Raw genomic sequence first — 16,851 nt, 5'->3', positions numbered from 1 at the left:
TGTTGTTTCAGCTATTTTTCTCTCTTTCTTCCTTCTGCTTCATTCTTCAATTCAGCCTTTAAAATTTTTTTTATCTTGTTCAGTTACAGTATTAGCTAGTTCTGCTAGGTGGCCTTTTAGCTTAGTTATTTCAGCTTTCAGTTCTCTAATTACCTCAAGATAGATTGTGTTTTCTTCCAGGGTATCATTTGTTATTTACCTATTTTTGATAATATTTTCCTAAAAAACTTTCCTCACTCCTGTGATTAATACCTCCATTAATCTTTGGATACTTTCCCCATGTTTAGTCTCTTCTGGCTTGCTTGAAGTTTATTTCTGGGCTCCTGTCCTGGTTCATTGTTGTAGTGGATCTTTTTGATCTGACCATTACTTTTGGTGTCTTTTGTATTTCATGCCCTGCCTATTGGTGTTCAGTTATTGTGTGCTGTGATCTCTAGTCTGTTAGTTCCCACACAACTGATGTGAGTCACCTTGTGGTCTAATTCAGGAGTTTCTCGGGCTGTTCTAAAATATATTACTGCCACTTCCTTTAGGAGATGAGATGAAGTGTCTCTTGTGTTCAAATTGATGTGAGAGATATATGACTGAAACACACACACACACACACACACACACACACCAAACCAAACTCCTCTCTCTCACAAATGAAATCACAAAGAAATAACAGCCAATACAGTAACAACAACAAAATGAAATATTAATCAAACCAGAAAGAAGGAGAAAGAGAGAGAGAGAGAAGAGGGGGAAAAAGTAAAACTACAGGTAGCCTCTCTCCTCCCTCAAAAAAAAAATCACAAGGAAATTCCAGCCTATACAACTGTAAAAGCAGATTGATAAAACCAGTGAATGAAAAACAGAAACAAAAGGAAAAACAAAACCTAACACCAAGCAGCTTGCAAATCAAACCAAGCCAAAGATGCTTAACTGAGGCTTGTGACTGTCTCTCCTGAGATGTGTTAAACCACAGGAAGCCAAACTCCTCTCACAGAAGAAATCACAAGGAAATTCCAGCCAATACAAGAATAACATATAAGCAGAGATTGATCAAAGCAGAGAGAAAGTTAAAAACAAAGAAACGAAACCTAACACCAAGCAGACTGCAAATCAATCCAAGCAAAAAGACTCCACCTCCCTAAACCTAAACAGAGGTTTGTGGTTACCTTTAGTAAGGTGGGTTCAGATGGCTCCCCACTAAGTTCTGGCAAAAGGTTCAAGACAAAAGATAGTGGAATCTTGCTTGATGAGTTCATTTCCACAGGGAAGGCTCAATCTTAAGCTTCTTTTCTTTCTTTTCTTTTTCTTTTTAAGATTTTATTTATTTATGAGAAAGATAGGAGAAGAGAGAAATAACCAGACATCACTCTGGCACACGTGCTGCTGGGGATCGAAATCAGGACTTCATGCTTGAGAGTCCAAAGCTTTATCACTGCGCCACCTCCCAGACTACCTCAAGCTGCTTTTCTTTCATTTAGTAAACCATCTCTAGCCTGGGAAATGGTTTGAGGGGGTGAGGGGTGTAGGGGGAAAACTCACCACCTGCTCCGTTTGTCTTAATTTGTACCTGTTCACTAATTTGTACTTGAGTTATAATATTCTACCATGAGTCCTCAGTGTCACTTCCTCTATAGTTTCTCTCCTACAGATTTCCAAATTACTTCTAGCTTAATGTTTGCATAAAGGAATGACATTGAACTTTGTGTATTGATTTTGTGACATGCCCCTTACTGCATTGCTTAAAATTTTCCTGGAGATTTCTACTGTATTCTCTTGGATTTTCTATGTATATTTTCATATCATATGAAAATAGTGATAGTTACTTCTTCTCTTCCAATCTACATCCATTTAATTCCTTTCTTTTGCTTAATTGCTATGGTTAGTAATTCCAAGACTGTGTTGAATAGTAACAGTAATAGTGGGCAAACAGTTTTTACCTGATCAAAGAAGGAAAGCTTTCAGTTTCTCACCATCAAGTATGTTGTTGACTATAGATTTGTGTATATAGACTAGACCAGTTTAAGAATTTTTCCAAAAAAAAAAACAAAACAAAAAAAGAAATTTTCCATCACCATTATTTTTAATGTTTTGATCATTAAAAGATGTTGTATCTTGTCAAGGGATTTTTGTGTGCCTATTGTAACAATCATGTAGTTTTTGGTTTTCCTTTTGTTGGTGTGGTGGATCACATATATATAGGCACAGAGACCAGTGGAGTAGAATCAAGAAACCTAAAATAAACCCACACACACATTGGGCCTAGAACATTACATTGAGAATGTCGAGTCTCTTCAACAAATGGTGTTGGGAAAATTGTATTGAACTGTGCAGATGAATGAAACTGGCCCACACATCACCATGTACAAAACTAAACTACAAATGGACCAAAATCATGAAAATTAGGTCAGAAACAATAAAATAAGTAGAACAAAACATTGGAAGAACACTTCACAATCTGTGCTTTAGAAATGTCTCTCAAGAATCAAGTAGCAAGGAAAACAAAAATAAAGTAGATGGGACTACCTCAAATTGAAAAGTCTCTACAAAGTAAAAGGAACCATGATCAAAACATAAAGATACCCTAAAAATGGGGGACCTTTTAAAAATTTTATTTATAAAAAGGAAACACTGACGAAAATCATAGGATAAGAGGGGTGCAACTCCATACAATTCCTACCACCAGAACTCCATATCCCATCCCCTCCCCTGGTAGCTTTCCTATTCTTTAACCCTGAGGGAGTATGGACCCAGGGTCATTGTGGGGTGCAGAAGGTGGAAGGTCTGGCTTCAGTTATTGCTTCCCTGCTCAACATGGGCATTGACTGGTTGGTCCATACTCCCAGTCTGCTTTTCTCTTTCCCTAGTGGGGTGGGGCTCTGGGGAATCGGAGCTGCAGGACACATTGGTGGGGTCTGTCCAGGGAAGTATGGTTGGCATCATGCTGGCATCTGGAACCTGGTGGCTGAAAAGAGAGTTAACATACAAAGCCAAACAAATTGTTGAACCACTATGGAGCTAAAGGCTGGAATAGTGTAGATGAAGTGTTGGGGGTACTCACTGCAGACTATTGTGTACTTCTGCTTTCAAGCATATATTTTTCCCTAGTTTATGGATACGTGTGAACATATGCTCTATCTCAGGGGACCTAGTCTATATCTAGGTTTTGGGACTTTGTTAGGAAGTGAACCACCTGGAATGGAATTAGAGAATACTATGAAAGGAAAGGTCTCACCTGAGTGATGAAACTGTAGGGTTGTCATTCCACACCTGAAATCTCTGGACACAGTCTGAAGTAAAGCATGCTGGGGTGGCACTCGTTGTGTTGATTAGGTTGCAATCAGCGGATGCAATATTATTTTATATGAATTGAGAGAAGCATGCAGGAAAGTGGGCCCCACCCTAAGGTTCCAGGACTGGGGGAAATATAGGCTCTATAGTGGAAATGTGGTTCCTGCTGTCTTAGGGTTCAAGAAGACAATGGATAGTTATTGTTAACATCACATCATTTGGTAATTGGGTTAACTTTGAAAGGTCCCTTTGTTAGGGTTTGCTGTATAATACCCAGTATCTTGTATATAGCTGTGACACCGGTTGCTTCTGTTCTACCTGGTCTAGCCTTTTGAGAGAGTCAACATATCAAAGACTCAGCCTATGTATTAAAAAGACTCAGTCTGTGTTTTTAAAAGTCTGAGACATAAAATCAATTTTTCATCTCTCATTAATTAAATAGTTAATATGACTACAATAATTTAATAGGAGTGTAAATGAACACCATTCCCACCACGAAAAGACTGTGTCCCATCCCACTCACCACCGCCCTGGTAAGCGGAATGTCCACCCTCCCCCTCACCACATGGTTTTTACTTTGGTGACCTACTCTTGATTTAGTCACACCCACCACCAAGGTACTGTGCACTCTTCATCCTCCAGCAATAGCTGTCATTGTTCTCCTAAAGTCATAGATATGGGTTGGCATGTCTATGTATGTCATATATACATATATATATATATATATATATTGTCCATTTAAATTCACTTCCATGTCCTTGCCTTCAATTCCTTTCTAAGCCACACCCACACTTAGTACAACTTCTGGATGTCTTTCCTTTTTCCTCTTCCGTCTTAGATAATAGAAACAGCACTTTATGGGAGAGATAGTTAATGTACAGGTGTTGACACATGGGTACAGTTTTCTTATCTTGTTATTTGTCTGCAAAACAAGATCACTCTTAACTGAGGTTCTTTTCCACCATCATACATCAGCACTCCAGAGCCCTCTTTCCAACCCTTATTATCCCCTTCTCTTCCTGAGTCCTTTGCTTTGCTTCACTATACCACAGTTAAAGTTTCACTTTGTATTTTCCCTTTCTGTCCTTGTTTCTTAAGTCTCACCTATAAGTGAGATCATCCGGTATTTTCTTTCTCTTTCTGACTTATCTTTTTTAGTATGGATTTTCAAGGTTGATCCAAAATGAGGCAAAGGAAATATTTTTAATCATTTTTTACAGCTGTGTAGTATTTCAGGGTGTATATATACTACAACTTTAAAAAAAAGAACAGTGGATTGAACCCAACACCTTAGATCCCCAGGCATGAAAGTCTTTTCTCATAACCATTATGCTATCTCTACTATTAGTTTGTTCACTTATTTTTATCGTCACCAGGATTATCTCTGGGGGCTTGGTGCCCGCACATAGAATCTACCCCTCCCACTATTTCCCCCCTTTTTTAAACCTGTTAAAATAGAGAGGGGTTGAGAGGGGACTGGACATAGAGAGGGAAATAGAAAGAGAAACATGTAGAAACATGCTTTACCACTCGTGAAGCTTCAACCCTGAAGGTGGGGATCTGCACTTTGAACCTGGGTACTTGTGCATGGTATTGTTTACACTCAACCAAGTGCACCACCACTGCCTGGCCTCATCACAACTTTCTTATTCACTCATCTGTTGTTGGGCTTCTGGGTTGCTTCCAACTTTGAACTATTATAAAATGTGCTGTTTTGAGCATAGATGTTCATAGATCGCTTTGGGCAAGTGTTTTTGCTTCCTGTTGGTAAATCCCTGGCATAGATTCATTTAAAGTTTTCTGGGAAATATCCATACTCTTTTATACCAGGGTTGAATCAATTTACATTCCCACCAACAGTGTAGCAGCAAGATTTATTTATGCATTAGCATTTCATTCTTTTTATGGTTGAATACTATTTCATTGTACGCACTATTCATTTAACAGCTGATGCACATCTGAGTTATTTGGACATTTTGGGTATAGAAATAACAATGTGAACAAAAGCATTATATGTATGCTTTTGTTTTTTAAAACCTTTATGGACTGAAATTTTGTTTTACAATAAGATTTTAGTAGTTCAGTTTTATACCAATGTATGTGTATGAAACTCCCACCACAAAATTCCTATGTCATTACACCAAAGAGAACCCTCAACTTATCCTCTTCTTCCCACCCTTCACTTTGATAATCACCATAGTTAGTACAGATTCTAGGAATCCGCTTGATTATTATTGGTGCAAGTTCATTTAGTGTAGTTATTTATATTCTACATATGAATGAAATAATCCAGTGGATATCTTTGACTCCCTACTTATTTCATGTAGCATCATCCACTGCATTTCCATCCATTTTGTCCTGAATGACACAGTATTATCCATCTTAATGACTAAATGGTATTCCCTTGGTTATATGTCCCATAACATCTTCATCCAATCATATGTTAATAGGCATTTAGATTAACTTCGTATTTTGGCTATTGTGAATGTACCCTGAATTAGTGTTTTGGAACTGGGGTTGTCATGTCCTTTAGATAAATGTCTAGGAGTGATCTTGCTGGATCATAATGTCTTTGAATTTTTATTTTTCTAGTCTTTCCATACTGTTTTCCATAGGAGTTGCACCAGTTTGCATTCCTACCAACAGTTCCCAGAGTTCTTTTTTTCTCCCCATCTTTGCCAGCACTTAACTGTTTCCAGTATTTTTGAGTAGTCTGTTCTCACCAGCATAAGGATACATTTCATTGTGTTTTTAATTTTATTTTTTATTTCTTTATTGAGGGATTCATGTTTTCCAGTTGACAGTGAATGTAATAGTTTGTACATGCATAATATTGCCCAGTTTTACACATAACAATACAACCCCCATTAAGTCCTATGCCAACATGTTCTAGTCTCATTGTGGTTTTAAATCATGTTTTCCTAATAGGAAAAGGTGAGCATTTTTTCCAGTGTTTGTAGATCATATATATATATATGTCTTTGGAGAAGTCTATTCAGCTCTTTTGCACACTTTTTTATTAGGTTGGTTGCCTTTTTTCCTTTTCTTCTGTTATTGAACTATATGATTTACATTAGCTATTTTAGGTGTAATGGCTCAACATATGGTCAATTCTTAAGAATACTCCTTGTGCACTTGTAAGACTTTGGATCCCTTTTTAGGTTGGAATATATTCTTCTATTGCTTGTCTTGGGGTCAGGCAGTAGTGCACCTGGCTAAGCACATACATTGCTTGTCTTTATATCACATGTATTTTTTATTTCATAGTATAAATAGATTGTTTTTTTTCAAATCCATACAGCCACCCTGTCTTTATTGATGTCATCCACATTTAAGATAATTTTTGATATATGTGACTTACTACCATTCTACATTTTGTTTTTAGTGATTTTATAGTTTATTGTTTCCTTGTCCATTTGTTTCTATCTGCCACTTTGCACACTTGGTTTTCCATGTTAATCTCTCAATTTTTCCTTCCTCCCTCTCCTTCTCCTCTTCTTCCTCCTCTTCTTTTTCTTTTTCTTCCATGAGTATCAGCTACATACCTTGTTTTGTGGTTACCATGAAGTTTGTATCCAACATACTATATCTAAAATGTTTTATTTATTTATTTTCCTTTTTGTTGCCCTAGTTTTTTTTATGGTTGTTGTAGTTGTTAATGATGTCGTCGTTGTTAGGACAGAGAGAAATGGAGAAAGGAGGGGAAGACCCGGGGTGGGTGGAGAAAGATAGACACCTGCAGACTTGCTTCACTGCTTGTGAAGCGACTCCCCTGCAGGTTGGGATCTGGGGGCTCGAACTGGGATCCTTAGGCCGGTCCTTGTGCTTTGTGCCACGTTCACTTAACCCACTGTGCTACCTCCCAACTCCCAAAATATTTTTTTATGTTGCCCTTGACTCATCAGTATTTGATTGTTTCTGGCTCTGTTTTATTGTTCACCACCTTACTCCGGGTTTTGTTTTTCTTATCTTCATCTTTTCCTTTCAGTGAACTTTCACTGCAGTTCCTTTCAGTGAACTTTTTCCCCCCTTTTACTAGTGCCCTGCTTACCTCTGGCTCAGAAGTGTAATTGCTGACCCATGAGGTAATTAGGATACATATATTTGCCTCCAGGGTTATTGCTGGAGCTCAGTGCCTGTACTATGAATTCACTGGTCCTGGAGGCCATTTTTCTACTTTGCTGTTGTTGTTGTTATTATTGTTGGATAGAGCGGAGAGAAATCGAGAGATGAGGGAATGACAGAGAGAGTGAGAGAAAGATAAACACCTGTAGGCCTGCTTTACTGCCTGTGAAGCGAATCCCCTGCAGGTGGGGAGCCAGGGGCTCAAACTGGGATCCTTACTCTGGTCCTTGCACTTTGCTCCATGTGCGCTTACCCTGATGTGCTACCACTTGGCCCCAGGATAAATATATTTTTTATTTAAGCTTTATGACTTTTATTTATTTTTAATGTTATTTATTTATTATTGGATAGAGAAGTAGAGAAACAGAGAAACACCTGCAGCCCTGCTTCATCATTTGTGAAGCTTTCCCTCTGCAGGTGGGGACCAGGGGCTTGAACCTGGGTCCTTGCACACTGTAATGTAGCCACCTTACTCCCAGAATAAGTATTTTAAGTGAACATTATTAAACAAAAAAATACATTTTGGTGTAGGAATTATATTTTATTTATTTTGTTATGCTAACAATTTATTTGGGCTCCTAACACTTCTTTAGGAATGTAGTGTGGGAATTTGTACCAGGAGACCACAAATTGGCATCACCTACCCTTATCCAACAAAAGAACTAACCTTTTTTATTATTTAACTTGATCACTAATTGAAAGACTATTTAAGGTTCCTAACTTTATAAATTATATTGGTATGCACCTTTATACAATAAGTGCTATAGACAAGTAAGCGAAAAGATTTCTACATAGCTTTAGAGACAGGGAGATCTTAATCAACTTCGAGGTGTTTGTCCTTAGACTGACTGTCTCTGTAAATGTCTCTGAATTTATCTGATAACAAAGAAAGAAATTGAGAGGGAAAGGGAGGGAGGGAGGGAGAGAGAGAGACAAAGAAAGAGAGAGAGAGAGAGAGAGAGAGAGCTGCATCACTGTTTCACTACTTGTGAAGCTTTCCCTCAGCAGGTGGAGACTGATGTTTGAACCTGGGTCCTTGCACATTGTAATGTATGCCCTCAACCAGGTACACCGCTGCTTGCCCCTCAGTTTCTTTCTCTATGATAAGTAATAGGAATAATAACAACAACAATAATAATAATACTCTGGTGATTTCACCGTTTTCAGCCCATCTTGATGCAGCTTGAAGGAATCATGTTAGGTGAGATAAGTCAGAAAGAGAAGAATGAATATGGGATGATCTCACTTATAGGCAGAAGTTGAAAAACAAGATCAGAAGAGAAAACACTAAGCAGAACTTGGACTGGAGTTGGTGTATTGCATCAAAGTAAAAGACTCTGGCGTGTGTGTGTGGGGTTCAGGTCCTGGAACATGATGGCAGTGGATCTAGTGGGGGTTGTATTGTTATGTGGGAAACTGGGAAATGGTATGCATGTACAAACTATTGTATTTACTGTCACTGTAAAAATTTAACCCCCAATAAAGAAATTAAATAATAATAATAATACTCATCACATCTAAAGACTGTTATGAGAAAAGGGCATACACTGGCACATAGCTGGCACTTAATAAATGCTAGTTCACATTTCCTCAAATATTTTACTTTTTTTAAATTAACTGTTCTTCAGGACAGCAACATTTACCTTCACATTTTCTCTTGCAGGTTAAAATTAAACTGCCAAATACAAAGTCTTCGGAAATTAAAATTGATGTACAGGAGATGATCCTTGACCTGCGTACTCCTAATAAGTGAGTGAAAAATTAGAACTCAAAAAATGTGTTGAATGTGAATTAATTGTTAGTCAGTAATCCTTTTAAGAGTATATGTAGTTACATTGCATCGTCTCTAAAATCTGAAAATAGTGGAAATACCAGTTAATGATTCAAATATCTGATCTAAATAATAAATAACAGACATAATTGAAAATAGATTCCTCTCTACTTTACATCTATACATTCAGAATCAATTCATACAACCAAAACACAGACCTTGACATTTAGATAGTTTGCTCATCTGTCAGAAAGAAATATCCCTTAAGTCTCTCATGTAGGTTTTTGTATAATGATGGCATAAGAAAAGTAATATGTTGAAATATTATGCATATTTTGTGATTCTGAGATTTAATTTGGTATATTCATAAACCTCAACCGAAAGGTCTTGCCCTCCACTACTTAAAACAAAAAATTTAGCAGCTAATTAGTAACTAGATCCTCAGGTTTTATGAATACATTAAAGAAAACACAGATAGGGAGTCCAGCAGTAGTGCAACGGGTTAAGCGCACGTGGTGCAAAGCGCAAGGACTGGCGTAAGGATCGGGGTTGAGCCCCCAGCTTCCCACCTGCAGGGGAGTCGCTTCACAGGCTGTGAAGCAGGTCTGCAGGTGTCTTTGTCTCCCCTTCTCTGTCTTTCCCTCCTCTTTCCATTTCTCTCTGTCCTGTCCAACAACGACGACATCAATAACTACAACAATAAAAAAGGGCAACAAAAAAGGGAATAAATAAATATATATTAAAAAAAGAAAAAGATAAGAAGAAAACACAGATGAGGAGCCAGGCGGTGGTACACCTGATAAAGCACACACAAGGGCCTTCGTTCAAGTCCTCGTTCCACACTTGCAGGAGGAAAACTTCACAAGTGGTGAAACAATGCTGCATGTGTCTCTTTTTACCCCTCTCTACCCTACTCCTTTCTCAATTTTCCTCTGTTTCTATCAACAAAAGAAAGGGAAAAGAAAAGAAAGAGCATATTTTGTTATTACACAGTCTCAAATAGTGTTCCCAAAAGACCACACTTACAGTAAAACCCTGATATTTTTTAATGTTTTTAAATTTTTTTTATTACTTATTTTCCCTTTTCTTGCCCTTGTTTTGTTGTTGTAGTTATTATTGTTGTTGTTGTTGATGTCATTGTTGTTGGATAGGACAGAGAGAAATGGAGAGAGGAGGGGAAGACAGAGAGGGGGAGAGAAAGACAGACATCTGCAGACTTGCTTTACCGCCTCTGAAGCGACTCCCCTGCAGGTGGGGAGCCTGGGGCCCGAACTGGGATCCTTACGCTCGTCCTTGTGCTTTGTGCTACCTGCGCTTAACCCGCTGCGCTACTGCCCAACCCCCCAAAACCCTGATATTAACTATTTATCCTGAAGCTTAGACAAGTAAGTTCTTTCATACTTCAGGAAGGGGTATGAAACTGTACCCCTAAACCAGTCTTAAAAAAAATTATTCCCTTTTGTTGCCCTTGTTGTTTTATTTATTATTGTTGTTATTGGTGTCGTTATTGTTGGATAAGACAGAGAGAAATGGAGAGAGGAGGGGAAGACAGAGGGGGAAGAGAAAGAAAGACACCTGCAGACCTGCTTCACTGCTTGTAAAGCGACTCCCCTGCAGGTGGGGAGCCGGGGCTCAAACAGGGATTTGTCTGCTGATCCTTATGCTTTGCGCCTTTGCGCCACCCGCGCTTAACCCGCTGTGTTACTGCCCGGTTCCCCCAGTCTTTTAAACAAATGTTACCTCAGTAGAAATTTGAAAGTAAAAATAAAGAAAATATATTAACTCTATTTGCTGAATGGCTAGGCCATGAAAACAAAGTCTGTGAAGAGAAAAACAATAGTGCATGCTAGGTAAAATATTTATCTCCGGGAGTCCGGCGGTAGCTCAGCGGCTTAAGCGGATGAGGCTGGTTAACTGCCAGGCTCCCAGTTCATAAATATTTCTAACTGGATGTAGATAATAGCGAACTTCTGGTATAATCTGTAGCTTCCATTGCAAGTATCTAATTCTCTTTTAGTTTATCTTAGGACTTCAATAAAACAGAGTAGATTCATCTCCCAATGTATATACAGAGCTGAACTTTGATTTCTACAATTGATGTATTTAAACCAAAATAATTTCAGGTGAATGTTTTTCAAATAGTTTCTTGTACACACACACACACAATCACACACACACGCATATACATATATACACTCTTTTTTTAAATTATCACATTATCTCTTGTTAAGAACATTACAGTTACTATTCCTACTATTCACTTCAAGGAGTATTATAATATTTTCTTTATATATTATATAAACATTTCCTCTTCTACATATCTTTACAAGGAAAGTTGGCTAAAGGACTAGTCAATCTCCCATGATATTTGTGCACTTATTAAAAGCACACACACACACACACACACACACACACACACACACACACACACACTGTGGAGTTAATTCCTGTCTCCCTAGCAGTTTCACTGTCTCCATCAATCTTTAGGCAGTGGCGTATTGTAATATTTTCTTTATATGTTATATAAACATTTCCTCTTCTACATAATCTTTATAAGGAAAGTTGGCTAAAGGACTAGTCAAGTCTCCCATGATATTTGTGCACTTATTAAAAGCACACACACACACACACACACACACACACACACACACTGTAGTTAATTTCCATCCCCCTAGCAGTTTCACTGTCTCCATCAATCTTTAGGCAGTGGCTCTGGATATACTATCATTTTTGATATCCGAATCCACTAAATTAAAGACGCACACAGAGACACTTTTCCACATAGAATGTGGATTGCATTACGTGATTTGGATTGTACCGTATTTGTACATTAAATGCTAGGTGCAGAGATATAGTGTCTCTTCAGAAAATTTCATTAAGATAGAAGGTGGAAAATAAAATTAAGGTCCAAAACACTTTTTTCCATTGCTAGAACACTATTTAAAGTCATGCTTTTATCTAATATTTTATTAGTAAAGCTGGTAAAATAGCTTTCTTGGATAGATCACCTGCTTTATGATGCACATGACTCAGGTTTGAGTCCAGTTCTTACCATATTAAAGGAAGTTTTGGTGCTGTGGTTTCTTGTTTGTCTGTCTTATCCTTCTAACCTATCCTATTTATTTATTCTATCATCTTTCTATCTGAAAAAGTCAGCTCAGAGAGATGAAACCTCAATCTAAATAAAAATATAATATAAATTAAATTTGTATTATTATAAATATCTTGTTTGAGTTTCACACTTGGATTCTTCAGTATCTAACAGAGAATCCTGTGTAACACTGTGTTTACCTGCTCCAAAAAATATACAAGAGAACATTTTGTTCATGTACTCAATAGACACAAGTTAATTATTTTTAACTGAATTGACTGGTGTACCAGTCAACTGCATTAGAATTATCACTGAAACAAAGATTGTTAGTATAATACAAACCCGAGAAATAATACAACTTACCAAGTACCTCATTTTTCCCAACTTTTTTTTCTAGAATGTAGAGTCCCAACAAAAGATAGATAGAAAGGAAGACAGATGGGGAAAATAACACAGTTCCCCCAGAATCTCCTTACCATTTCTTTCATACATTCTCATTTCATTAGTGAATTTAATGAATTAAAATGAACTTTTCCTTAAGTGTTGTTTTTGATTATTCATAGCTTTACTTTACTCGTCTAATTCAGATTGAGAATTGGCTGATGTTTAAAGCTTCTGGTATTTTAAAAAATGTTTTCCAAAGGCCAGGCAGTGGCACACCCAGTTGAGTGCATACATTACCATGTGCAAGGACCCAGGTTTGAGCCTCTGCTCCCCACTTACAGTGGGAATGCTTCATGAATGGTGAAACAGATCTCCAGGTTTCTATCTTTTTATTCTTCTTTTTTTAACATTTATTTATTTTACCTTTTGTTGCCCTTGTTTTTTTTTATTGTTGTTGTAGTTATTGTTGTTGTTACTGATGTCATCATTGTTAGATAGGACTGAGAGAAATGGAGAGAGGAGAGGAAGACAGAGATGGGGAGAGAAAGATAGACACCTGCTACACCGCTTGTGAAGTGACTCCCCTACAGGTGGGGAGCCGGTGGGCTCAAACCTGGATCCTTACTCCAGTCCTTGCGCTTCAGACCACATGCGCTTAACCCGCTACGCTACTGCCTTACTCCTGGTTTCTTTCTTTTTCTTCCTCTCTATCTCTCCTTCCCCTCTCAATTACTTTCTGATTTATTTTAAAAAAAAAAGGTGGGGGTAAAGAAAGTTTTCTAAATAGAATTGGAATTCAGTAGCTATTTCTGTACTTGCTCTAAAAACAGTTGCATTTACTATATGGAACCTCAAAAAGGTCGTGTTTGATTTTAATCCAGATAGATAAATCAAGTGATTTATTACATACATAAAATAAAAGCTACTTTATGTGAATATTCACAGAACAAGATTATCCTTTATTTAAATCCCTTACAAATAACATCAATTTAAACTTCCTTTTGTAAATATTATTTACTTAATTGAAAGAGAGAAACAGCAAAATTCTGTCATATGCAGTTCTAGGGATTCAACTTGAGGCCTTAGACATGTAAGCTCTAATCTTTACACACTGAGCCATTTTCCTGGCCATTTTCTAAGTATGTGGTTTCCAAGCTGGAACTCACCAAATTTTTTTTTTAATTTTACTAACATATGTGGTTGTTTTGCTTATAAATAAGTTCTGATGAAAATTTACAGTGAATTAACATTCAATCAGGACAAACTATAGCTGTTTTAACACAGCAGTTATGTCATAAATGTAACAGAGGTAAGTTTAAATGCTTGTTCATTTAAACTTTTTTTTTTTAGTAATAATCAACAGTTGTTATTTAAGTATCATTTTATGGTGATTTATTTGCTTTTAATTTATTTATTTATGCTGTAAACATTTATAAGTTGTTCTGCTTGTTTCTGGTGGGAATGCAAACATGTACAATCATGTCCTTAAACAAATTACGCATAGGTAAATTTTTGTTAAATTTTATTTAGTTCAAATATTGACCCTAGATTAGATATCAGATAGTAACACAAACTAAAATATTTCCCCAGATGAGGTAAGTAAGTTGCACAGTTTCTGTTGTTCAAAAACTGTGTTTATAAAATTATACTATAAAGGGGGTTGGATGGTAGTGCAGCAGGTTAAGTGCTCATGGCACCAAGCACAAGGACTGGCATAAGGATCCTGGTTCCAGCCCCTGGCTCCTGACCTGCAGGGGGGTCGCTTTACTAGCAACCATCTCTGTCTCCCCTCCTCTCTCGATTTCTCTCTGTCCTATTGAACAACAACAACATCAATGACAACAACAACAAGGGCAACAAAATGGGGAAAAAACAGCCTCCAGGAGCAGTGGATTCGTAGTACAGGCACAGAGCCCCAGCAATAACCCTGGAGGCAAAAACAAAATAAATAAAATGAAATTATACTATTAAGGATCAGGCAGAAATGCAGGGATAGATGTATCATTCCAATGGCCACTAACTGTCTTCTTTGAATTTATTTCTCACTGGACAGAGAAGTTCACATTATTACTGAAACTCCTTCAGCTGATTTATAGTTGTCTTTTAGTGCAATGGAGCTACCGCTGAGTTTTACTTCATTTTTAAAATGAATATATTATCATTTGAAGACTATGGATAAAGCCAACCTTACTCTAGCACAACATATACAGTAAATAACTTGAAAAAGATGAACTGCAGAATTTTTTCCACCTATTTTTGAGATGGCAAATATTACAAGTAACATTAAAATGCATTGCAGTTGTATTCTTTCAGATGGAAGGAGCAACTTTTACTACCCTAAATATCTGGAATGAGGCAAGAATCAGAGAGAATTTCTCCTTTAACTTCCACAGATGTGTGATATTGAGGTCTTTGCAAATGAGAACAGAGGCAATTTAGTTTCAAGGGTTTTGCCTTTAATACTAATTCTATATACAAGTATTTGATAAATGCCCCTACAAAAAATCCCAGATTTCTATCTGGATTTGGATCTTACACCTATTCAAAGAGCTTTTCTACCACTTTTTATAGAGATGCTCAACACTTCTTTACTGAGTGCGCCAAAGTAACAAGGGTTCCATACACTTAATTTTCTTCCGACACCAGCATGTGCTGACCCCATGCATAATTCAGTTTCATACCACTGACAGAATTATGGATGTCTCGTCCCAGCAATGCATCTAAACAGTACAGCTAGCTATCTTCCAATTGACCCATAAACTGCAAAATAAATGCAGTAATCCCTCACAGGGAATTTTTATACAGATAATCAAAGTAAGCAGAGAGAAGCACTTTCATTGATCTGGTATTGAAATCATTCCAGGTCTGATTTTCACTAACTGCACCATGTAATAGGGACTAAACCTCACGTTGTATTAACAGAATTATGGTAGGGTCACAATCGTTCAAAATCATAAATGTTCAGATTTGTATCAGTTAGCTGTATGCAGTCTCTATATAAGTGTGGTTGAGAAAAGAGCTATGCAAATCACTAAAGTTGCAATGGTTGTGCTGCTCTTCATAGAATCATATCCTAAGACTGTGCTTATATAACTAGGCCAATTTAGGGAAAAGGAAGATATGGTCAAAAGAACTATTCAGATTTTTTTTTCTGCCTCCAGGGCTATTGCTGAGGCTTAGTGCCTACACCATGTATCCACTGCTCCTGGAGACCATTTTTCCCCCTTCTGTTGCCCTTGTTGTAGCCTTGTGGTTATCATTGTTATTGTTGATGTCGTTCATTGTTGTATAGGACAGAGAAAAATGGAGAGAGGAGGGGAAGACAGAGGGGGAGAGAAAGACAGATACCCGCAGACCTGCTTCACCGCTTGTGAAGTGACTCCCCTGCAGGTGGGGAGCTGGGGCTCGAACCTGGATCCTTACCCGGTTCTTGCCCTTTGCGCCACTTAGCTTAACCCGCTGCGCTACCACCCGACCCCCTACTATTCAGATTTTCATGGTTAAAAAATTAGTATGCACAGTAATACAGGTTTCTTTCTGTGTCTCATCCTTCCCTCTCAATTTTCTGACTCTATTAAAAATGAATAACTTAAAAAATTGGTATGCCATCTGCATTACATAAGTGTATTTTAATTCATCATTTGTACTCTCTAAACACTGCTTTTTATGTTTCTATCATTCCTATGGTAAATTCTATCATCTTGCTGTTTGTGCTTGCCATTACCTTAATTAAAGTGGTGTCACTTTAGGAAGCCAGTTTTAAGATTTTATTTTGTTTTGTGTTTTAGGAAGTTGTTGATAAATCTTCCTCATCCTGTGGACTGTAATAGTGCCAAAGCTATCTACACCCTAGAGAATGAGACTCTCGAAGTCACCATGACTATGAAAAGACAATTGGATTTTGTGAATTTCTTCTAAAACTGCATGAATAAGTACGGAAAGTGGTAAAACAGCAGTACTAAAAATTAAATATCTTTGAAAATTGATTCATGTTTTCTAGCATCTTTTATCATTCTGACATATTTCAGAAGGTATAAAACCAATTCTTGCCATGTTATGATCATTTACAGTAATTTCTGTTACTCTGGTCAGAGTTTTTTTTTCTCATACTAATGTTATTTCATTTTAATAGTTATAGTTAGATAGAATTTATAGGTTAGCCAATTAGATTACTACAAGGTCAATTAAGTAACTTACT

The 16,851-nt window shown here is 37.3% G+C and overlaps 1 protein-coding gene across 1 annotated transcript in view; it reads left to right on the top strand.

Annotated features, from left to right (window-relative positions):
* The window catches only part of DNAAF6 (dynein axonemal assembly factor 6), a 79,437-nt gene extending 62,798 nt beyond the window's left edge, over window positions 1–16,639 (top strand). The window contains exons 6-7 of the mRNA XM_007530621.3: window positions 9,071–9,156; window positions 16,442–16,639. Coding sequence (XP_007530683.1) covers window positions 9,071–9,156; window positions 16,442–16,571 — 216 coding nt within the window. The 3' untranslated portion in view covers window positions 16,572–16,639. The remainder of the gene's footprint in view (window positions 1–9,070; window positions 9,157–16,441) is intronic.
* Window positions 16,640–16,851: the final 212 nt, after the last annotated feature.

This window comes from Erinaceus europaeus, chromosome X (assembly GCF_950295315.1).
Source record: "Erinaceus europaeus chromosome X, mEriEur2.1, whole genome shotgun sequence".
Classification (NCBI taxonomy): Eukaryota; Metazoa; Chordata; class Mammalia; order Eulipotyphla; family Erinaceidae; genus Erinaceus; species Erinaceus europaeus.
This window is presented reverse-complemented; position numbering and strand designations above follow the sequence as displayed.